Here is a 23,945-nt window from a genome sequence, read left to right as displayed (position 1 = left end):
AATAAGGCACCGATTACCTCTGGGCACCGGGCTCTCTGGGCAGGCAGGGCCCGCTAGCCACCGTGCTAGCTCCCTGCCTCACATCCACCCTGTCGTGCACTTACAGACGCTCAGGTGCACACATCTCCCCCACCCCTAACCCGGTGGGCCTCCTGCTCCCGGCAAACACCGGGCTGATCTCTGGGGGGTCATCGCCAGGGGGAGGGCAGCCCTGGTGCGCTGCAGCCAAGCAGGACGGAGGTCAGTGGGGTCTAGCGTCATCTTCTGCAGATGGTCCCTGGACACACACAGAGCTCAGAGAAGTCCTTCCCCTCACTGGGCCTCATCTTCCCACCTGTAAAATGGGGAGAAGCCAGCATTCTGGTGCAGGGCTATGGTAAGGCAGGCAGGGGAGGGAGGAGAGGGCCGGGGAGGCCCCTCCCTCCTGGGCCCAACCTCACCCAGGACCCCACCTCACCCAGGACCCCACCTGGCTCCTCTTCTCACAGAATAATGTGCAGCAGGCTGGTGGCCTGGGTCTCCTGACCGTGCTCCTGGCCCAGGAGTCCAGTTTCTTGCTGAGTTCATTGGCTGCCGCTGGGCCTCTGGCATGGGGATGCACGGGGCACAGGTGGGACTGCAGGACGGGGCCTGCAGAGCAGCCCATTCCCCTCCCCCTGCTCGGGGTGTTGTCTGACCCCCTGCCCCCCACCTCCCCTCTGCTCGCTCATCTTTCTCTTTTGGATTATTGCCTCTGGGTCCAGTCCTGTGTCCCCTCCTTCCAGTTTGTCTCTTCACCCTCTGTGCTCTCTGTCTCTCTTCCTCAGCCCTGACCCGTCTCCCTGTCTCTGTCTGGGGATCTATCCCTTTCACTTCCACTTTTGCTGATTCTACTTCTCTCTGTCCTTCCTTCTCTCTCTGTCTCTCTTCCTGTCTCTCTCTCTGTCTCCTTTTCTTCTTCCTTTTCTGTCCGTGTCTCTCTGCCTCTCCCTTTCGTGCTCCCTCCTTTTCTCCCCCATCTCTCCCTCCCAGGCTTTCCAGTCTCCAGGTTAGGCTGCCATTCCTTCTGTCTCCCCCGTGTTCTGCCAGCTTGACAGTCTTTGAGAGGAAAGTCCTCACCTGCCCTCATCTTCCCACACCTGCCCCGAAATCATTTGCTCAAATTGCTTCAGAAGCTGGAGGGCTCCCAGCATGGGGGCCTTTCAAATTCTTACTGATCTCAGGCCTGCCCTTGACCACACAGAGTGGAGGGTGGTCCACGGACAAGCTCTCTGCACCCTCTGATGCCTCCGTGTCCCCATCACCTGAGGCCTGGCCGGTGGGGCTGGGGGCTCTGGGCCATTCCTACAGTGACATCCAGTGGCCAGGTCTGGGCCAGGTGTGGGAGGCCCAGACTGCCCCTGGGGACCCCTGGGCCTGTGGACTCCAGACTAATCTCACTCTGAGGCGGGATGGGGATGCCAGGCCAGCACTGTCATGGTGCCCGCCTCCAGGAGGGCAATGTCTACCTGCTGAACCCAGGCGCTCACCCCGCCCCATCCATCTGGAGCGCCTGGCTTTGTCCTCGGGCACCCCCTGAGCTTTGCACACAGGGCGGGGACACCTGGATTTCTCTGGCCCTCTGAGCGGGGCCAACTTGGAGGAATTTCTCAAAGCCTATTAGAGCAGTGGCTGCCTCCTGCCTGCCTCCTTGGGCTGGGCAGGGCTGAGGGCGGAGGAAAAGAGGGAGGGAGGGGAGAGAGGAGGAAGGGAAAAGAAGTTGGCAGGCTGACAGCAGAGCTGTGTCTGCATCCATCGCTGAGAGGAGGCCCATGCGGTGTGGGGCGGGCCACGAGCAAGGAGAGGCCTTCCTCCCTTTGTGCTCCCCCCTTCTCCTCCCCCCAGGGTCCTATAAATAGGCCCAGGCCGGGCTGTGGCTCAGCTCTCGGAGGGAGGCGAGCACCAGGCAGCGGTCTCCAGCCAAGCCCCCTGCCAGCATGGCCAGCGAGTTCAAGAAGAAGCTCTTTTGGAGGGCAGTGGTGGCCGAGTTCCTGGCCATGACCCTCTTCATCTTCATCAGCATCGGTTCTGCCCTGGGCTTCCAGTACCCGATAAAGAGCAACCAGACGACAGGTGCCGTCCAGGATAATGTGAAGGTGTCACTGGCCTTTGGGCTGAGCATTGCCACGCTGGCCCAGAGCGTGGGCCACATCAGCGGAGCCCACCTCAACCCGGCTGTCACGCTGGGGCTCCTGCTCAGCTGCCAGATAAGTGTCCTCCGGGCTGTCATGTACATCATGGCCCAGTGCGTGGGGGCCATCGTCGCCACTGCCATCCTCTCGGGCGTTACCTCCTCCCTGCCCAACAACTCGCTCGGCCTAAACGCGGTGAGTGGGGTGGCCCCAGGCTCTGGGGGCTCAGTGCTGAGGCGGCGCTGGTCTCATCCTCCGCCCATTGTGCAGATGGGGACACTGAGGAACAGAGAGGACAAGAGGTTGCTGGAGGTCATGCAGAGTTGGGACTGGAAGTCAGCTACGCCTGCCATCCAGAGCCTGTTTCCTGCCAGGCACTGTGGGGAACTGAGACCCAGCATAATGGTCTTGCCCATGTCCCCTGCGGGCCTCTGTTGTGGGGAATAAGCTAACAGTTGAGCCAGCAGTTCCTCGCCCCTGGGCTGTGGTTTCTTGTCCCGCCACTCCCCAGCCCTGCCTGTGCAGCAGCTCTCTCCCTGTGCAGCCTGGACCCTGGGGACACCCTGCCCGCTGTCCCCAGCCTCCCTGCACCACCTGCCCGGCATGTTCTGCAGCTGGTCACACAGTCCTGTGTGAGCAGGACTCCCCTGGAGGGGGGGTCACTCAAGCTTCCAGGCAGCCACACAGGTCCCCCAAACACACTGCCTTCAACGAAAAAGCTCCTCTTGCTCTTCTGGCCCCGGGAATGAGACAAAGATGGGGGGTGAAAACACTTTCTGGACAGCCTGCAGGTGGCTTTCCTGGATTACAGCAAGCGGGGCGGGCGGCGGGGGGGCCGGAGCGGGTGACACCTTGCCTCCTATCTGGGTCCACTCTCTGTCACCAGACACAGAGAGGTGTGGCGCGTGTGTTTGTGTCTGTGAACGGTGTGTGCACGTGGGTGCCGGCATGGGTCTCCAAGTCTGTGGCAGCTGGCTCCACTACTTCTGGAAGTGTGTCTGTGAGCACGTGAGTGCTGCTGTGTGAGCGTCCCCGGGGGTGCGTGTGTCCCTGCGTGCGCCCACCGCTCGCGGCTTGAATGGGGCCTGGCCTGGGGGCACTCATGAGAAGCAGATGTGGGGGACTGGGTAGGAGCCGCGGAAAAGAATTCCTCCCGGGCCGCTTAGCACAGCTAATTGGCCGTTGGCGGCAGCTGCCTGCTGTCGCGGACCTGGGCTTTTCCAGACCCTCAGCCAAGTGCAAACTCAGACCTGGCTTGGGCCACAGCAGGGGGAAATTTGGCCTGAGAGGCTGAGTAAGGCTTGGAGGAGGTCTCAGAGCACCCGAGAGGGTGTTTCCACAGGGAGGGAGAGAGGCAAAAGAGCAGAGAGGAGGAAGCAAGTCAGGTCGAGACTGGCGGGGCCTGGGCCGGGCAGGCCGGTGTGGGAGAGTAAGGGAGCCGGCCAGGGGCTCTGCAGAGAGAGCCGTGGGTGATTAGAGAAGCAACTGCCCTCTTGCTTCCCAGTCAAAGTTCAGATCCCGGTGCTGCAGCAGGGGGAGTCTTGGCGAGGTCTGTGCAGAGGCAGCTGGCGTGACCCTGCCAAGGAGGGATTAGCACTTCTTCTGTCACAGTGACACCTCACCCAGCCTAAGACTGAAGGTTAGCCCTGCGGCCTGGAGTTTAGACTTTAGTCGGGGAAGATGTGGTCACGGTGGATGTAAGGCCCTCCAGGCCTGTCTCTCCAGTGGGGGCAGAGCCGGGTGACTTCGGGGAGTGCGCACTGGGTAGGGTCAGGATCACCTTGGGGCTCAGCTGGGCACGACGGGGATTGGGAATGGGTCCTCCTAGGGGAGGAGTTGAGTCTCCCTGGGCCTTCTGGCCCCCTCTTGACCTTCCCTCTCAAGGGACAGGCAGGACAGGCATCTGCTGGCCGACTTTGCTCTCTCACGTGGGCATCCCAGGCAGCCTCGAGGAGGGCAAGCACCTACCTCTGTGCCATCTTGATGTGGCCACACCCTGCCTTAGTGTCCCTTTCCCTCGCAAGGCTCCATTTTCCAAAGTCACCCCAATACCTGAGCTGGATGGGTCGCAGAAGGGGGAGAAAAAGGGGCCCAGCCCTGGGCGGGGAAGCAGGCAAGTTGGGTTCAAGGCCTGGCTACTGCTAACTTGTTGAGTTTTCTCGGAGTTGAGAACGCTGAGCCTCCAAGAGGGGACCTAGGTCTCTTGATATCTCTTGGCCACACCCATACTACTAACAAGCTTACTTTGTGGACTTGAGTTTATCACTCTTCCCAGGAAGGTCTGCCTAACAGGAGCCCAAGAGGGGCCATGCTGAACATAAGGGCACTGAGGGCTGTGGTAGGGGCCCAGGGACTGCCCTGGCCACACCATGGAAGTTCGGGGTCCAGAAGCACAAGTCCTGGGCTGAAGAACAGGAAAGGGGTCCAGAACACTGAACCTGGGATCTGAAGAGACCTGGCAGGTGGCCTCAATACCTCAAGAGGGGCAGAGACCAGCCTACACAGGTGACACACTCTTTCCTCCAGGCTCTGGGGGAGGCTCCCACAGCCCCTTGAGTCCCGAGCCCCACCCCAGCCCAAACCCATTGTTGGCATGGAGATTTCCAAGGAAAATAGGGAAAGAAGTGGCAGGAAGTGGTTGGAATGAGTCAGGGGGTATCCCCCGGGGACATGCTGGGGACAACTTTCTCCTCACTGAGTCAAGGCTCAGGATGTGCCCCAGAGGGACCAGGGACCTCTATCCAGCCTGGCGCATCCTGGCTAGTTCTCAGAGCCAAACCCTGATTTTGTTCCTAGAGTGAGAGGCTCAGAGGCAGGGGTCGGTGACAGGTCTGCCCTGCCCTAGCTCAGCTACTAATACCCTGTGTGATTTCATGCAAGCAAGCTTGTCTGTGTGGCCCCAGCTCCCATCTGTGGAGAGGGGAGATCGCAAGGTATGGCTGGGCTCTGGGAAGTCGAAGATGCTCCTGAACCTTGGAATCTGGACCATTCGCCTGCTCTTTTCCCTCTTCCCCTCTCTGGCTTGCTCGCCCTATAAACGTGACGGTCACTGCTGCAGACTGAATGCAGGGCTGAGTCAGCCCAATCCCTGCCCTGGGAAGCCCATGGTCCTGTGCAAGATAAGCCTGGTGCACATCTGTCCGTGATAGGGGGCAGGAGGCCGGTGCGATAAGAGGTATCAGGGCACCTGGGAACTTCTGACTTTGAGCTGTGGTGAGGGCCAGGAGGGCTTCAGGGAGGAGGTGCCGTGAGAGCCTGAATGTGAAGACTCCGGGGTGGGGGGAAGGGGCTTCTAGGTAGAGGAGGTCATGTCCTGAGAGTTGTGGGGTGTGGCTGACGGGGGGTTATGGTGGGAGGCTGGAGCTCTGGAGAGAGGTGAGGGCTCAGGGTTCAGGCCAGTGTCGACCTGCGTCCAAGAGGGGACTGGATGCCAGGCCATCCAGAGCCTCTGATTTCAGCCCCTTCGGGGGCTCAGGCACAGCGCACACTTCCCTTATTTGGGGGTCTTTTCTCAGCCCCATTGATTCTGGGCCTGACTGCCTGGGGACTGTTTCTACATGGTGCATCCAGGGCCTGCCTTTAGCCCCAAAGTTCCCACTTCCCCAGTTTCCTGGGCCTCAGTTTCCCCAGCCACAGAATGAGAGCACCCCCCCTCTCCCTAACGCCCCCTTCCCCATGCCACCGGTTCTTCCAGAGTTGAGGGCCCTCTGCCTCCCCCAGAGCTGGGGGTGGGCTGGGGGAAAGGGAAGCCAGTTTTCCGACGGCCCTGCCCAGGGAGGGGGCTGGGGGCTGGGTGGTGATGCCACTGATGGGACGTATAATTACTGTTTCCAGCCAGAACCAGATGAGGGGGAGGGCACAGAGCGGGGCAGGAGCTTTGCGGTGGAGACTTCCCTTACCACGGAGAATTCTTAGGCTCTTTCCCCTATGAGAGCCCTCAGAGCAGCCCTGCCCGCCCCACGTTGCCCACCCTGACGCCTGGCCCTAGCCAGGGCTCGCTGTGGGAATCCTCATGTGAAGGAGCTACGCTCTGAGAGGGGACATGGCCCGCCGGGTTCCCTCGGTCTAAGGGGACTTGCCTTGACTCCCCCGTCCCCAGGTCACAGCCTCCCCTCACACCTGGAGCCTTTAGCTCACTGCAGGCCAATCCCACGCTGTCTCCCCCCAACCTGATCTCAGGCCCAAGTAGTGGTCCGCGCTTTCTCTGGGGCCCCGCCCAGCAGGGGTGCCTTTAGCCTTACCCACCAGGGCTTTCCCCATGCAGGTCAAACATGCCCCCTGCCTCGCCTTGAAGACTGGTTTGGGCAAGCTTTCCTGGGCGCACAGGGAGCCCTTGAAGACTGGTTTGGGCAAGCTTTCCTGGGCGCACAGGGAGCCCTTGAAGACTGGTTTGGGCAAGCTTTCCTGGGCGCACAGGGAGCCCTTGAAGACTGGTTTGGGCAAGCTTTCCTGGGCGCACAGGGAGCCCTTGGTTCTTGCTGGCAGAGCCCCCTGGGGGGCCATGGTCCTTGCCCTCTGGAAGCACCGATGGGTCTGGGGTCTCCTGAATGGGCGTGGGCTGAGCCCACATACCTGCAGGTAAGGGCAAGGAAACGTTGTCCTGGCCCAGGGTCCCCTCAGCCAGAGCCTCTCTCTGGGGTCCAGAGGGGCTCCTTACCCACGGTGGTGCCCAGGGGGTAAGTGAGGGGCTGTCTTTACACAAGGAAGGAGCTACAGTCCAACGGGCAAGCGCACCCTGAGGCTGGAAAACCTCAACTCAGAAGAGGGTAGAAAAGGCTGGGAAATGCCCATTCCTATGAGCACTTCCTTTCAGTGCCTGAAATCCCACCATCGGGACAACCAGAGGCAGGTGTCTGCTCAGTGTAAAGAAAGACGCTTTTTTTTTTAAAAATTGGGGAAGGGCAGCCCCCAAGTCAATAAGCTCCCTGTCATCAGGACTGTGCAAGTAGGGTCTGTCAGGCAGCCGGCTGCTCTGGGGCGTGTGTCTGTGGAGTGCATCGGGCGGGCGGTTACAGGTGGGTGGGAGGTCCTATAACAGGCTCCGTGCCATGTGGAGACCAGCGGTTCAGATGGCCATGTGAGAATCCTGCACTCAGGATCCTGGCCCGGAGGGTGACCGCAGGTCTTGGGGGCCGGGGTCCCACGTCAGGCGGGGAGGAATCCTGGACAAGGTCTGGGGCTAGAATCTGGGCTGAGGCCTCTATTTTACTGGTAAGGAAACCGTGGCCCACAGAGGCATGGAGACGTGCCTAGGTTGCACAGCAGATGATGGCAGGCAGGACCCCCCAGCCTCCTGCCTCCAGCCCTTGATTATCTCTGCTGCTCCAAATTGCACACATTTATGCTGCACCAGTACCCACACGTGCACTCACACACGCAATGGTACATGGCACACGGGCACACATACATGGGCATGAAGCACACTCTCAAGCCTGGGTGGTTCCACTCAGGCCCTGGGACCCTAGGAGGGTGGTCCTCAATGGAACCTCTTCCTTTCCCGGGCAGGAGGGCAGGGCTGCCCTGAAGTGAGGAAGGGAAGAGGAAGCCGTTGCTTTGTGTATTGTTTCTTGTCAGGAAGATGAAATGGCTTCTGGGAGCAAATAAAGAGCTCTTTGAGACCTGCCTCTCTCTCTTACTCAAGGGGGCTTCCTTCCCTTCTCCTCCGTCCCCAGCCAGTAGTGGCACTTGTGTGTGGGAGTGCAACACACAGGGACAGGGTGACACACTCAGAAATGCATCAGACACACAAGATGAACATCTAGGGCCACACAGAGAGCCCTGTCCCAGCCTCCGCGAAGCCCACCTCCGTAAGAGATGGCACCCTGCGTGATAAGGATTTTCAGAGACAGTTGAGATGCATCTGGCCGATACATGATTAGTTTATCTGAATGTCCCATGTGGGCTGAAAAAGAGGGTATCTTCTCAAATATGGAGGTGCAGGGCTTACGCATTTTCCTTAAATCAAACTTGTTAATTGTGTGGTTCAAATCTTCCCTGTTCATGCTATTCATATTTTTTGACTCTTCATTCCATCAGTTTCTAAGAGAGGGTTGTTAAACCCTTTCACTCTGGTAGTGGACTGATCATTTTCTTCTTGTAATTCTGTCAATTTTTGTGTCATATATTTTTAGGTTGTATTGTTTAGTGCGTACAGGTTGAGAACTTTTGTAACTCTTGGATAGACTTTTTGTTTACTTGTTGTCTAATAAACCTCTTAATGTCTAATGAAAAAGAAAAGGAAAGAGTCACACCTGGACACATGTGGTCACCCACAGATACCAATCTACAAAGACACACAGAGGCACACAAAGCCGTGGATCCTCAGAGGCACGTGCATGCCGGAACAGTCACGGAGGGGTGACGTTGGGGGGCTCACCGATGCCCCCCTCACTGGGAGTGCTGAGTGCTAGAGGCAGTGGGTGTGTGGGGCAGGCCTCAATGTCTTCCCTCCCCTGTTCTTTGAGAGTGGATGCCCAGAGCCACAGCCGGGCCTGGCTCTGGGACCTGCTGTTCCCCAAGGGTGGGACGCCATGGTGCCCAGGCCAAGCTGGGGCCCTGGCCCTTAGAAGCTACTTTGGTCATCCTGCCCAAGGGCAGTGGGGAGTGTTCCAGGCCCATTCCTGGAGAGGTCAGCCTTGTGCCACCCTGGTGCCTGGGACACCCTGGCAGCTACAGAGCATCTTCTGCCAGCTCCTCAGGCCAAGCTGGGAATCGTCAGGACCCTTAGCCCAACCTGTGGGTAGCCCGCACCTTGGCCTGTGAATGTGGGTGGCACAGACCCCCGGAGCAAGGATTCTGACTTCGCTCTCTCCTTCCTGGGCCTTGGCCTCCTTGTCTGTCATCTCACAGAGCCTTGAGCAGGCTGCCCTGCAAGGTCCACAGAGACCAATGACTGGCCTGTGGTCTCCCAGTTAGAAAGCAAATGAACCAGCCCTGCCAAGCTCCAGAGGGCTTCCCTGGCTGCCTCTAGAGAGGGTGGAAATGCTAGAAAATTAGCATCGTCTGCTACTTCTGTCACCACACAGCGAGCGTCCCCTTTGAGGTCTGGGCGGGGAGATGAGACGGTGTCCCCATTCTGTCCCCACCGAGCTCCCAGGCCAGGGGGTCTGAGGCACCCACACAGGAGGCAGAAAGGTTACTTCTCTGCAAGATATGCAGGCCGTTCAGTGAGGGCTCGGCAGAGTGGCAGCAGAAGTTAATTCTAGCCAGGGACCCAAGAAAACTTCTTGGTGCTAGTTGAGTCTGAATTGGGCCTTGAGAGTGGGCTTCAATGGGTTTGATACAAAAATGGAGAGCCTGCATCTTTCTGATGCTTTAACTAAATGTGTGGATTTTTCTGTTTTTTATACTTGTGTTCAGAAAATTGATTGTTACATTTTTTTTTTTTTTTGGGGGGGCCTTCATCAGTGAAATATAAGATCTGGACTGGGCCAAAACTACCTGGGGATGTGCAAACATTTTTTTTTTTTTTGACTGGGATTAGCCCTATTTAAGCAATTGTGTCAAATTTAATAGTTGTAAACAGGAACATAGGGTCTGAATTTTTACTTGCTCTTTTCTGGACATCAAGTTTCAACAGACTTTTAACTATCCCTTCCGATTTTGAGTTATCAATTTTTTTTTTTCAGATGTAAGTAACACAGTGCTTTGGCAGTTGAAAGAGAGAAGGTCATAGACATGGAAACAATCAGGGGAATCTTCCTGCTGCTGGTGGTAGTGGTAATGGGTTTGGGGAGAGGAAGTTTACTAACCCATGTGGTTCTGGGCAGTCAGGTTCTAAGGGCTCTGGGCAGCTAGGAAAGGGTACATCCTAGGGTTCCCAGGGCAGGTGTCACTTCCTGTGGACAGGTCATGGCACCAGGCCCCCTGCTCTGCTCACTTTGCATGAAAAGTGGTGTCCTTGGGCAGAGCAGGGGCTGGGATGCTCAGACCTGCTTAAGAATGGGTGGGGGGGGGCGGAAATGAGCTTGCCCAGACCACATCTGTGAGGAGAGTGTGGTGGGGATGGGGAGTATGAAGCAGGAGCCACTTAGAGCAATGGCTCCATTAATCAGTGTGGAGGGGCTGGTTTCAGGACTCCTGCCAGCTAGCAATTATGCGGAGCCTGGAGAGCAAAGGAGAGAGTGTGAGGAGGAGCCCTGGACTTCCTGAGCGCTCAGATGCGGAGGGTAACAGCAGGTGTGAGTGTGATGGGCATGGGTACAAGCTGCCCGTCCTCACCAGCCTCGCCTCCAAGGAGCCTGTCCCGGCTCCAGGGAGGCCTCACTCCCATCTCCACACTCTTGGGCAGCAGAGCCTCTCCCCTTCTGCCTGTCCCCCTACCCCATTCCTGGGGAGGAGATGAGAAAGAGCCCGAACAAAGCCACAGCAACTATCCTGATCCCTCCTGCCTCTGCAGCCCTTCCCAAATGCCCCAAGACTGTCCCCACAGCCTTAGAACCTCTGGCCTCTCTGGAGAATGGGAAGGGAAATTTAGATCTATTTTACAGATGGGGAAACTGAGGACCAGAGAGGGCGGAGGCCATAGTCATGGTGCCAGCAAATAGGAGAGCAAGGACCTGAACTCAGGGTTTCTGCCTCCACAGCCCCACGTTGAGGTGTGAAGAAAACTGGGTATTGCCCAGAGGGCTGGCTGAGCTGAGGGGCTGCAGCCCTGGGGTCGGCCAGGAAAGGCCCAGAGCTGGGGCTGCAACACAGGGGAGGGGATGTGAGTCACTTTCCCTGTGACCCAGGGCTGCAGACAAAGGCGGGAAGAGAATTGTTCTTGTAGGATGGCCTCAGGGTGGGGCTGAGAAAACCTCTGGATGGTGGTGGAGTGCCCTCCACCTAGGACTCTGCAAAATGCCCTGTGGCCTTGGGGACAGCCCCACTCCCCTACCCTCCGGATGAGACTTCAAGTTCAGTCTTATTTGGACACACCGGCCTGGGAGAAGGCAGCCTCCTGGCCACATCCAGGCATCTTTGTGGGGGGACTTGTGCTGACATGGCCCAGCTCCCCTGTGTGGGCATATCTGGCCCCTGGGACCCTCATGTGCGGGAAGGTGCAGGGGCTCCCTGGGGAGGGGTCTCCCTGGTGCAGCTGCAGAGGGAGGGCTCCGGTGACCTCACAGCAGCTCCCATTCCCTTCTTTTTCCATGAGTCATGTTTCTAAAAGTGGCCCAGGAGCAAGTGGGAGCCAGACGGTGGTGGTGCGGCCCGCGTGGCCAGAGAGAGGGAGGGGCTCTGGGCCAGGAGGGCCAGGGAGGGGGCAGATAGGGAGGGCAGGGCTCAGAGGAAATGGGAGAGAGACACTGGACCAGGGGAGAGACAGACAGAGGTGGGGAAGGAGACAGAGGGTGGGGATGCAAGGGACGTAGGCTCAAGGGTGAGAAGGACACAGGGAACTGTGGCCAGCTAACTGAGGAAGGCCCTCCCCATCTTTGGGAATTTTAGATGCAGCAGAGGATGGGGGGGAATGTTCAAGCCTTTTGGAGTAAGAAACAATGTCTCCAGCTGGGCCCTGCCACCCATTTTCTTCTCTTCTTTAATTGTCCCTGAATGTCCCTAACCATCTCCTCCCATGTCTAGGGCTCACCTGTCGCCTATGGCCTTGGTACCACCAGGGTACCCCGGCCTGGATGTAGCTGGATGCAGAAGCCCTGCCCCCCAGCAACCCCAGGCTTCTCCGGCCTCCAGAGAGAGTGCCACAGTGTTTAGGCCAAGCTGGCGCTTCCTCAACAGGTGTGGGAGGGGACAAGGTCCACTAATGGCTGTATGTGCTTGAGTGTGGCCTTGCCAGGGGCTGATGCGATGGGCTCTGAAGGCACTGAGGGTCTGGCCCTGGGTGCCCGGGCCTGGGGGCCCTGGGACGCAGTTCTTACTGCCCCTCTCCCTTACAGCTGGCCCCTGGCGTGAACTCGGGCCAGGGCCTGGGCATCGAGATCATCGGCACCCTGCAGCTGGTGCTGTGCGTGCTGGCCACCACGGACCGGAGGCGCCGGGACCTCGGGGGCTCGGCCCCGCTCGCCATCGGCCTCTCTGTGGCCCTGGGGCACCTGCTGGCCGTGAGTGCGGGACCTTCCCCGGTGGCGGTGGAGGTGGGGAGGGCAGAGCCAGGCTTTTGTGGCGTCCTGTCAGGACAGTGGGTGGGACCCCAACAGGGCTCATGTCGTGGGGTGGGGGGACCGCCTACCTGGGAGAGGAAAGCGCAGGGACCTCCTGACCATCTTTCTGGGTCTGTCACTTGTCTGTTTCCTCTCTGGTCCTCTCTCTCCGTGTCACCCTCTCTCTCCCTCTCCCTCTGTCTCTGTTTCTGTGTCTCCTCCCCTGTTGCCCCCGCCCCTTCCCCCTCACAGATCGACTACACAGGCTGCAGTATTAACCCCGCCCGGTCCTTCGGCTCTGCGGTGATCACACGCAACTTCCAGGACCACTGGGTAAGGGGTCGCAGGGCTGCCCCGTGGAGGTGGGCGGGAGGTTTTGGTGCCTTATGGAAGACCCGCCCCCATCCTGTGACATTATGTCCCATCACAGAGGCTCTGGGAGATGGCCAGGGTGGAGGAAATAGGGCAGCTGAGACCTGAGATGAAAGGGCCGGTGGGCTCACGCCTCGGGTGACGTAGGCCAGCCTCCCGTCCCAGCTCAGACCTGCCCCATGTCGACCCAGTGCCTCTTGGTGCCTGTGTTTCCCGAGCTGGGAGGTGTGGGTGTGGGAGTGCCTGCTTCCCGCCCAGTTCAAAGGTCTCGGCACCTGTAAGCTGAGCACGACACAGAGTCAGTGCCCGAGGGATTTAGCTGTTCCCACTGTTGCTGTTTCTTTTCCAGGCCGCTTTTGATCAAACCGGACTGTCTCTGGGGCCTTTTCAAAGCTGGGGAGGGTGGGGCACTGGCCACCCTCAAGAAGGGGCCGGTCTGACCACGCCAGGCGCCGAGGCAGGGGGACGCCCACTACCAGAGTCCTGCCTTGGGCCAGTCATGGGGGGCACAGGAATGGGGATGCTGGGGTTCAGGCACGGGTGGGAGGGAAGCCAGGCGGTGGCGTGGTGCAGCAGGGGCCTCAGGGTAAGCAGGTCCCATCAGACGCCCTCTGAGCACGTCTGCTCTGTTCCTAGATTTTCTGGGTGGGGCCGTTCATCGGAGGAGCCCTGGCGGTGCTCATCTACGACTTCATCCTGGCCCCGCGGAGCAGCGACCTCACAGACCGCGTGAAGGTGTGGACCAGCGGTCAGGTGGAGGAGTACGACTTGGATGCCGACGACATCAATTCCAGGGTGGAGATGAAGCCCAAATAAGGGGGCCTGGCCCAGGCATCCATGTGGGGGGAGGCAGGGGCGGGTGGAGGGAGGGGAGGGATGAAATCCGTATTATAGACACTCTGACAAGCTGGCTCAGTCACTCCCCAAAGATCCGCAGGACCTGCATAGTCAAGCCTGATTTGGGGCTGTTTCTATCACCTTCTTTCTCTTTCTCTGTTTCCTGGCCTCAGGACTTCCTGGGGACCAAGATTTTCCAATTACCCACTCCCTTGAAGTCACAGAGGAGGTGAAAGAGAGGGACCCACCTTGCTAAGTTGTCCCCTCAGAGTGTGATGGGAGGTGTGCCAGATAGTCCCCCCTCATCCCAAAGTTGCTCACCAACTCACCTGCTGCAGGTGCCTGGGGCTCCACTGTGATTGCTTTGTGCCTTTGGGCATGGCCCTCTATCCTGTAAAGTGCACTTGCCCCCAAGGATGCTCTGATGGGGAAAAGATCCCAGCAGGTGCAGTGGTAGGGGCAGGTGGCAGACAAGCCTCGTCCTTGCGACCTGGCTCACTTCCAGGGCCCCCCTAGATGTGCTGCATGACCTTGCGAAGGTCTCAATCTTGGGGCCCCAGTGATCCCGTCTGTAAACTTGCAGGGACAGGGAAAGCTATATGGGCCTGAGGCCCCTCTCTAGGATTCTATAAGTGTAGACACACTGCAGGTTCTGGAAGATGTAGTCTGGACCAGTGCTGCTTCTTCCACTTGCCAAGTATATAGTTGTACCTACACACCTATGTGAACACGTGTACATAGGCATACATGTTTCAAAGCAAAGAGCAGCAGACCATCCAGCCATTGGAAGTTCCTGTTCCTGGGGGGAGCAGGTCTGATAGTGGTTCCACTGGACAGAGGCTGCTCTTGTAGAATGAAGGTCATTTAGAGGGCGAGGGAGGAATGCCCATATTCCTTCACTGAGTTGTAGTTGATCTTTTCCACCTATCACTGCATCACCTCCGTCGTTATTTGGTTCTTCACTTTCTCCTGCCAGTGCAGACACAGGTCACCATTATGCAGGTGCGTTTATTAAAGGGCACTTGGTCATCTGAAGGTTATCAAGCCTGAGGACACATGACCGTGATTCGGATCAGCCCTCGGCGGCAGATGCCCTTGTTGGACACTTGGGGGTGCTTCTAAACCCCCAGCTGATCCCAAGGGAGGAGGAAGAGCAGATTCCCTCCTTATTCCTGAGCTCCTGTTTGGAGGCATTGGGGGCAGCTGGGTGACCTGTACAGGCTGCCCAGGTCATAGTCTTCCCTCCTCTTTTATCTGGAGGGGAGAGTTGGTCTTGACCTGAGGAAGTAGCTATGGCTGCAGCCCAAGGACAATTCAGAGCACAGTCTGTTTGGGGGCAGCTATCTACCCAGTCTATTCAATTCCACCAGGGTCAGAGCAGGTCTCCCTATGTGCCTGTGGCCATGATGGTGACAAAAACTGAGAGACACAATACACAGGTATCTAGAAGCAGCAGGATGACCAGGAGGCCCTTAATGGTCATGACCCATCATGATATCCACACACTCCCTTCTCCATTTCCTAGCAAAAACCTCTAGCCCATTTAATAGATAAACTGAGGCCCAAGGACCCACAGCTAGATAACGATTTGGCCACAGGCCTAGCAGGCAGGACCATGTCTCTGGCTGCTCCCTGGACTGTGAGACTGGTCCCCCTCAGTCCCAGCTTCTGCACTTCTGCCTGGGCAATGGCCAGGGGCCAGGAGGGGTGAGGGTTGTGCTGGAGGGGAGAAGGGCACAGACCCGTCCTGTCCTGTTGTGGCTGCTGCACACCAGAACCCTGCATCCGTCTGCTCTGCGTACATATCTCTTTGGATTTGGAATTTCATGATATGTTAAGAAAATAAACAGTAATATAAGTCATCCAAGCTCTCTGGAATGAAGTTTTCTTTCTTTTGCCACCATGTTCCCACAAGGGATCTCTGGGTCTGAGAGCTTGGGCCCACTCCTAGGGACCCAGTCTGAGGGGGAACCACTGCCTGCCCTCCTGCCTCCAGGATCCCTGGTCTCAGGGAGCAGACACAGCCCCACCCAGAACTCCATCTGAGAGACACAGGGTCTTGCCCCTAATTTTTGATTCTGACCTGTGAAATGGATGGGGGAAAGCAGGAATGAAGTGTGACAGCCCATGGCTCCCCTCTGACCCCTAAGAACAGAGCCCAGGGAGCACCAGGGACTTCCCAGGTGACCCTCCCTCTGACCCTCCTCACATTTGTGACCCAACTACACCTGGGCTGGGCACTGGGGCCCACAGGCTTGCCCGGGGAGCTCAGCCCCAGGGGTGGGTATGGAGAGAGACTTGCCCACCAGAGTGAGGTTAGTGCCAGGCTCAGGGGAGCCTTAGCTGGCTGGGGAAGGATGACCTGCAGTAGCTAAGAGGGGAAAAGCCACTTAGTCCCTTGAGGCCTTGGGGGGCTAAGGGCTCCTCCTCTCTGAAATCATGAGCCACATTCAGTGAGGTTGTGCATTTTCCCATGGAGGATCTGTGGCTTTTGTCAGACTCCTAAGGGGTCTCCCCAGGGCAGAAGGGAAGAAAGGTCAGAGTGGGCTGACCTCTGCCCCCAGGGTGACAGGAAGCCTGGAAAGGACCCCTCTGTCTGTTCCTGCCTTGCCACCTGTCCCCCATGTAGCCCAAGGGCAGTGTGGGCTGAAAGGTTCCATCTAGGCCTGTTCAGCTTACAAAACCCCTTCCCACCCATGGCCACCCCCAGTGCTGGAGGCTCAGCAGGCATGGACACCCTCACTTGACGGAGGGGAGTGGATACTCAGGCACATGCCCCAGTAATAGGACAAATCTTCGCCAAGCTGACATTTGGACCCAGGCCCCTGACACTCCCCCTGACATGCACACACACTTTGGGCTAGTTTCTCAAAACAGAGACAACTGTACTGGGAAACCTAGTGCCCAATAACAGGAGGCCCAGAGTCTGGGAGGTTCCGAGAACCATCAACCTGGATATCTCACTGGGCCACAAGGACAGGTGTTGCCATGAGTGTGGGCTGAGCAGGTCAGGGGTGACTGGGAAGGTCCTGGCATCACAACTCTGCTCCTAAGAGATGCACAGTTCCTGCCTCCCTCTGGTGGGGGGTTTGCTGATGGTGATACAAGGGCGGCTTGGCCTGTGGAGGTTCAGTGCTGTCGGAGCAGGCTTTCTTATTCCAGCGTGAACTGGGCCACTGCGAGTGGCACCTGGGCCCTCAGTCCATGCAAACTGTCTCTGCACCTCCCAGGCTGAGGACAGGCTGCTATGAACGGGAGGGTGCTGGCCAAGCTATGGAAACAGGGTCCAGTCTAGCCTGCGGCAGCCCACCTGTGCAGGTGTGCCAAGGCTTTCTCTCACAGCCCTTCTTGGCTTGTCTCCTTACCTTGTCCCATCCTCCCTGGCGTGAAGCCCTCTCAGAACCCATAAGGCGCCCTGGCCACCCCCACCTCAACCCTTGCTCTTCCTTTGGTATCCCTTGGCCATTCCAGGGCAGAGCCTTTCTTAGCGATTGTTTCGTTTTAACTTCTAGAATCCTAGTGCCAAGATACACAGCCTGAAGAAGAGGTCGAGGAACTTCCCTGGGACTTCACATACAACCTTTCTAATCTTTATAACACCCTTGGAAGGTAGAGATGACAACCTCTATTGTAGAGGACACCGAGGCCCCTGAAGATGAAATGATTTGCCCAAAGCCACACAATACGCTGGTGGCAAAACCGGGATTTTGAACTTTCTCTGTCTGGCTTCAAAGACCGGGCTCTTTCCACTATGTGGTGCAGGCCCATTTTGTCAAGACTCCCACTGAGTTTAGCTCTGGGCCAGCTAGGCTTCCTCTGCCTGGAGGGTGTTGGGAGGAAAAAGGAAGGGAAGAGAATACCTGGCTGAAGGGAACTCTAGCACCAGGAGAAGTGCCATTCATTCTGGGGCCAACTGGCCATTGTTTCTGCTTGAGACATATTGGCACCACCTGGTCCAAGACTGCTCCCTGGCACTGGCCTCACCCAATGCCCTCCAGGTCTGACTGTCCCTCTCTCTATTTGGGAGGAATATGTCTGATAAACTTGCTCATCCCACCAGAGTGGGTTGTCCTCTCCCACCAGAGTATATGAGAAGGGGTAGGACAATGCTATACCCTGAGGGCTAATAATGTACCATTCAGGCCTGAGGGCAAAATCTGTAGGGCCAGGCTGTCCCAGATTCCCTCTCATCTTCCAGACCATGGTTTCAGGGCTTCAGGTATCCTATCTCCCAAGGGTCATCTCCAGCTCTGCTCTGCTCATGTTCTGTCCAGCCCAGCACAGAGGAGAGGTTTTAGGAGAATAACTGGAACTGAAGTAGAGCTTCTGGAGCAACCAGAACGCTTGTCTGTTTTGTTCATCAAAATTTAATGGAGAGAGTATATTTCCTGGAAGATTCCATGACTCAACCTTGGTTCCCCAGCTGCCAAGCATTCAAGCAACTACACACATGAGGTGCTTTGATGGGAGGGTCATCTATCACCCTCCTCCATCTGGGTCCATGCTGACCAGCTACCACGCCACTTCCTCCACTGGATTCCCCCATGGTCCAATGGAGACCTGCACATGGAAGTGGCTCAGCTGGCCTGGAAGGCTGTGCTCTCTGTGCTTGGCCCAGAAGGAAGCAGGATGTAATTCAGCAGTTACTGAATCCTAGAATACTTATCTCTCCATTAAACGCTTTTTAAAAATAATTAATTAATTAATTAAAATTAAGAGATGGACAAGGCCAGATTTACGGGCCTTTAATAATTAATTAATTAATTAATTTTATTTATTTATTTTTGGATTCATTGGGTCTTCATTGCTGTGCGCGGGCTTTCTCTAGTTGCGGTGAGTGGGGGCTACTCTTTGTTGTGGTGCACAGGCTTCTCATTGTGGTGGCTCCTCTTGCTGCGGAGCATGGGCTCTAGGTGCACGGGCTCAGTAGTTGTGGCTCGCGGGCTCTAGAGCGCAGGTTCAGCAGTTGTGGTGCACGGGCTTAGTTGCTCCGTGGCATGTGGGATCTTCCTGGACTAGGGATCGAACCCGTGTCCCCTGCATTGGCAGGCAGATTCTTAACTGCTGCGCCACCAGGGAAGCCCTGTCATTATCTTTTAAACATTCTGAATGTTCAAGCAAATGTCACAATACAAGAAAATAATCAGTATAAATATTGGGATATAAGAAAAACTCTTATTAACAGTTGATATGAGTATATGATTGTATATGACCTCCTGCCTCCAGTCAATCAGTCCTGGGTTTCTAAACATCCAGTAATGTAACATCCTTATAGACCCATATTTCCCTTTTGATATATCCTTTTCCTCCAGGATCAAGGGGACTCCTCTTTCCAGGCCCTCGAGAGTTCTATGAGAGAATTGATCTTTGAAGCTATCCGGGACTGGGGTGAGTCAACTGGTGAGACATAGATGCCACGAGGCCTCAATGGGGCTAGCGACCCATAAATCTGGCCCTGGCCCCAGCATCCTTGTCCATCTCAAAAGCTCATGTAAGGCTCCAAGAGGACCCAAATGAAAGGGTGTGGGTGGCTTAGGGCAGCCATTTGTCACTTGGCCTCAGGGACATGGTGCCTTTTGGGGATTTGGTAGAAGCAAGGCGGGCTCACTTCCTTCGGGGGTTCCCAGGCTGGTCCTCAGTGTCCTTGGAACCAAAGCCAGGAGCTGGTCTGGAAAAGCACTGGAGGGACTGGTGCCAGGGGCCCCCACCCGCGGCACGGCCTGGCCACGTGCTGACTGATTAGGATTTTTCCATCACTCCTGGAGGTCACACCTTCACTGGTCAGGAGCCTCTCAAGGAAGGAGATAGTGATTAATGTTTTATGGATGAGCTGCTGGGCACGATGCCTTGTTTTCTTTAGGTTTAGAATACAATGAGGATGATGAGTGGAATTTGCTGTGAGCTGGGGGCCAGGGAGGGGCCGTTTTTGGGGGCTGGGGACACACAGGTGATGATGTTTACTGTCCTTGGTGCCCCTCAAGGGGAAATTCTGGAGGTAGGGAAGGCAGGTGAGGTCCTCGCCAGCAGGGCCATCATCCCCGGCCCTCAAGAGACAGTTCCTACCAATACCTCGGGCCCTGGTGGGCAGAGAGGCCACTGGTGAAGGGAGCCCAGAAATTTTAACAAGCTTGTCCTGCTCCGATGACTCTACTTCATTCTAATAAATCATATTCTCAGTATATAGGGTTGTGCTTATTTTTCTGTTCTTTCCAGTTATTGATGGGGAATGGCGCGAGGGCAGAACTGATCTTGGCCATGTGGGGAAGTACGGCCTCACCAATTCTTTGTTTGTTTGTTTGTTTTGTTTTTAAAATATTTTAAGTAACAAATTATATTTAAATTAAATAGTAAATGGCACCAAGTTGAGTATAAGTCAAACATGTTATTAAATACATTAAAAATGAACTTAAGTTTAATGAATATAGAAATACTTATTTCCTTTGAATTTCTTCCCCATTGACTTTTTCTAATTTTTATTTTTTTATTGAAGTGTAGTTGATTTACAATGTTGTGTTAGTTTCAGGTGCACAGCAAAGTGATTCAGTTTATATATTCAGTATATATACATATATATATTCTTTTTCAGATTCTTTTCCCTTACAGGTTATTACAAAATACTGAGTATAGTTCTCTGTGCTCTACAGTAGGCCCTTGTTGGTTATCTATTTCATATATAGTACTGTGTATATGTTAATATTAAAATACCTCCATTTATTCTGAGCTCTTCAAGTACCTCCCCCCAGCCCTCGCCCATAGCTGTCTGGTCTCGGGCTACCCTGGTCCTTCTCTAGTCTCTAGCCTCCCCTGGACCTCTCCACAATCCAGCACTTAAAGGGTTAACATGTCATCAGAAGGGGACCTCCAGGACCCTGTCCACCTCAACAGTTGTGGGATAGTTCTGGTGGATTGGTGCCCTTGCCACGCAAGACATATATTTTGCATATCACCTCTAGGTGGGAAAGAATGCATTCTCTCTCTCTCTCTCTCTATGTATATATATATATATATATATATATATATATATATATATATATATATATATATATATATATATATATATATGACGTGTCTATCCAGTAAGGTCCAAATTAGAAACTCTGTATGTGTATGTGTGTGTATGTGTGTGTCGGGGGAGAACTTACTCCTGCAATACTATATTTGGAGTCATCCTCTGATCTGCCCTAAGAACCTACCAGTGATTCTCACTCATGGGAGAGCCACGGCACAGCTTTGTGTAGGTACACAGACCCAGTGCTCTGCCAGCTCTTGCAGCCTCACCCAGGACCAATCCCTACCACATAGTCAAAGGCTGAAGAAATGTCCTCTGCCCAGGGTATGTTTCTTAAGAGATGTCCCCACTAGGTGCTATGCTCAGTTTCTCTGAAGCCAGCCTACCCTCCATGGAGAATATGAGCCTGGGAAGGCTGGTCTGGCTGTGCTCATGAAGGGGGACCTAGCATACACTTTCAACAAGCTACTACGGAAGCCAATGGAACTACAGCTTGGAGGGAGAAAAATATTGTCTTTGGGGAGAAAAATGAAAGAGAGGGAGGGAGGAAAAAAGAGAGAGAGAGATAGAGACTCAGTGAATTCAACCAATGAGTCCAATCCAAAAGAAGCAAACCCAGAGAATTAATAAAAGATGAAAATGTTCTCAAGGATGGGAGCCCACCATTGATAGCACTCTTGAACATTCTGAAAAGTGACTAATATATCCTTGACACATTACTTAACATGAGCTTTATTTTTTTTTAACTTAGCTTATATTTTTCATAATGCAACCTAAAAAGATATAAAAAACCTATGCCTTTAAGGAGCTCAAATAGAAAACCCAAACAACCTAAACCCATAAAACTAATAAAATTAGTTATAATCACGCAGACGTTGGCATCTGTAGTTGGTGCCCATGTCATGCTAGGTGTCAATATATTGTTGTGGGTGTGGGGAGACTGATATCAAGCCCATAAAGTAGGAATCAGTGATGTCAAAGGTGACCGTGGAACCTCCTACAGCATCTTCTGGATCGTGAAGTCTCCTGCTTGCCACTGGATGACGTGAACAACTCACAAATTTTTGGTTATTTGTTTGAACTCCAAGGAAACCTTCTTTAAATCAAACTTGGGTTTTTGAACGCAGTGAAGACACGTGACCCACACCACAGAGCAGACAGGCATCTGCTGAGTTCCAGGCAGCCCATGTCGATCTGCCCACTGGGAAAAGCAAGTTCCTGGGAGTCTGATAGAGACCAGGCTCCCTCCTTTCCCTCGCCAAATCAGGTCTTCTTGCTTGGGTAGATTACACATAACTTGGTGGTGTTTTTGTTTTTTTGGCCGGTGAGAATTTTTTTTTTTTCAGTGAGAAATACATAATAAATAATCCATTTGATAAAAATGCTGGCAACCTCTGTTTTCACGTACATGCTTTCTCCTGATTCCTTGTGAATCAGGCACTGGGAGCTGAGTTCCATGTTCAGGAAGGATGGAGCTAGTTTCATGTCTTGGTCAAATCGTTGACCGAGGCTGGTTTCGGAGGCAATCTCTCCCGAAGTCACAGGGCGCACAGCCGTCAATGTCCACAGGCCGTCTGGCATGTACCTACACCAACAACTCTGCAACAAGCATTCGTGACCTCCTGTTCTAGCGTTCTGTGTGTTCATCCATATTTCTGGGTCTCACCAGCAAAGACAGGGACACGGGAATTTCCTGGTCCTCCGTATCCCTGTATCCCTTTGTCCCCTGCTTCCCTTTACCCCCTCTCTCTGCCTCTCTGCTCTGTCTCTGCTCCACACCCTGTGAGAGGATTCCTGGGCTCTAGGGAGAGAATGACTCTGTTAAAGTGCTTGTAAAGTTCCGGGATTCACTGATGCGCCCGGATTGTGACTGATGAGCCGGTGGCACCTTCCATCCGAGACGAACTCCAAGAATTTCCGCTGCCGGCACTGACCTCCTGGCCTGGGAGGAGCCACTGCATCTGCCTCCAGGAATGTGGGGCCTATAGAGACACCAAGCCCAGGAATGCCTCCATGGGGCCCAAAGCTTCAGTTCCAGAAAATTCTGAGAGCTCCCAGCTGCCTGCCCATTTCCCTCTTTCTCCCCGTGAAGCCGCCTCAGGCTGCAGGGAAAATCCTGGAGAGTTAGATTTGAAACGAAGCTTAGCAGCCATGGGGATTTTACTGGCAGGTGCCATCCCCGTGCCCGGACAGAGCCTGAGTGAACGGGCGTAGGTGGATCACCTGCCCTACGTGGTCCTCGTGGAGTGAGAGCCCCAGCTCTTGACTGGTTTTCCCAGGTGCTGAGGTAATTTTGAAAACCGCATCACCCTCTGGGAGACTCACAGTAGAGGCTCTGACAAGTCTCGCAATAAGAAACTCACTTGTTTAAGCCAGCGTTCACCAAACTTATTTGTCCATAGACCTCTCTTATGGAAGCAATTCGATGACCGTTTTGGAGAACTGGTTTTCTGCAGAGCACATACTGTCATTGTTGGCCTGGGCATTGTCTCTGAGGGCCCCTCAGCTTTCAGATTCCCGTGTTGAAAACCTTACTTTATCGGAACCTCGCCTGAGGGCAGGTGCAAGGGAAGAGGGTGAGAGAGAGAGAGAGAGAGAGAGGCCTGGGGGTCAGGGCTGGGCTGCGTACAGTCCGGCTGGTGGGTGGGGAGGACCTTCCTCCCTGCAATGACTCTTCCTCTGGGCCCATCACTGATTAATCCCCATCCTGCTCGGTCCGGGGGAGCTTGTACAGGGGCCAGTGGCAGGTGTCTGGTGTACCCAGTGAAGGCCTCCAGGAAAGGAGCCTCCATGAATCATTGACTGGCCTTTCATTGTGCTGGAACCAGCTGGGGCTGGTGTGCGTGCCAAGCTCCCGGAGCTGTGGGTAAAGGTGGCGCAGGCTGGGGGGAGCCCACGCTGAGCCAGATCTCATCCAGAGCCTTGGAAACAGGCCGATCCAGGGCCGTCAGGATGTGCTCGGCACACCAGGGCTCCCGGCCGCCAGAGTCGGCTGCAGCCGTTGGAAGTGGGCTAGGAGTCCGGGGCCCAGAGTACTAGGCCTACCTCTGCTACCCTCTTACCATGGAACCTTGGATGCGTTCCTTCTCCTCTCTGGGCCTCGGTTTCCCCAGCTGTACAATGACGTTTGAATTTGAGAGTCCAAAAAGCCCCTCTCAGATCTAGGATTTTGCTCAAAGTCCTTTCAAAACCTCACGCCTGGAGTCCTCTCCCCCTGTGTGGGCCCGGGGGTCTTGGCATTCACACCCCAGCTCATACCTCTGCAGTTCTTCCTAAGGCCCACTGGGCTCTGCGCTTGCTGTGGGGAATGCACAGAGGGATGCAGGCCTTGGGCCCGTCCTTGGAAGCTCCAGGATGCTTTGGGAGACCCGACATCCCCCATGGCCAGGATTGGGTCCGTCCAGCTCCGAAAGGCGCAGGACTGTGCTACACCTGTCCTCCCCAGTCGTCTGTGCCTCTGCTGGGCTGGGGGACCTGGAGCACCCCTCCCCCAAC

General features: G+C 55.3%; 2 protein-coding genes across 2 annotated transcripts in view; both read left to right on the top strand.

Annotated features, from left to right (window-relative positions):
• The first annotated feature begins 1,904 nt into the window (after window positions 1–1,904).
• AQP1 (aquaporin 1 (Colton blood group)) lies at window positions 1,905–15,309 on the top strand. The gene is made up of 4 exons (XM_036863765.1): window positions 1,905–2,345; window positions 12,029–12,193; window positions 12,485–12,565; window positions 13,241–15,309. The coding sequence occupies exons 1-4, from the start codon at window positions 1,956–1,958 to the stop codon at window positions 13,418–13,420; spliced, it is 816 nt and encodes a 271-aa protein (XP_036719660.1). The 5' UTR covers window positions 1,905–1,955; the 3' UTR covers window positions 13,421–15,309.
• Window positions 15,310–17,320: 2,011 nt separating this feature from the next.
• Window positions 17,321–23,945, top strand: part of GHRHR (growth hormone releasing hormone receptor) — a 31,871-nt gene continuing 25,246 nt past the window's right edge. Inside the window, exon 1 of the mRNA XM_036863533.1 lies at window positions 17,321–17,332. The gene's annotated coding sequence lies outside the window, so the exon portion shown is untranslated. The remainder of the gene's footprint in view (window positions 17,333–23,945) is intronic.

Source organism: Balaenoptera musculus, chromosome 9, assembly GCF_009873245.2.
Source record: "Balaenoptera musculus isolate JJ_BM4_2016_0621 chromosome 9, mBalMus1.pri.v3, whole genome shotgun sequence".
In the NCBI taxonomy this organism is placed as follows: Eukaryota; Metazoa; Chordata; class Mammalia; order Artiodactyla; family Balaenopteridae; genus Balaenoptera; species Balaenoptera musculus.
Note: the sequence above shows the minus strand (reverse complement) of the source record. Positions and strands in the feature narration are given on the sequence as shown.

Bases quoted from the DNA above. Each gene is read 5' to 3' on its own strand.
- AQP1 (XM_036863765.1), top strand. From the start codon at position 1,956: ATGGCCAGCGAGTTCAAGAAGAAGCTCTTTTGGAGGGCAGTGGTGGCC. The intron at 2,346-12,028 runs GTGAGTGGGGTG...TCTCCCTTACAG, and splicing joins ACTCGCTCGGCCTAAACGCG to CTGGCCCCTGGCGTGAACTC. The intron at 12,194-12,484 runs GTGAGTGCGGGA...TCCCCCTCACAG, and splicing joins CCCTGGGGCACCTGCTGGCC to ATCGACTACACAGGCTGCAG.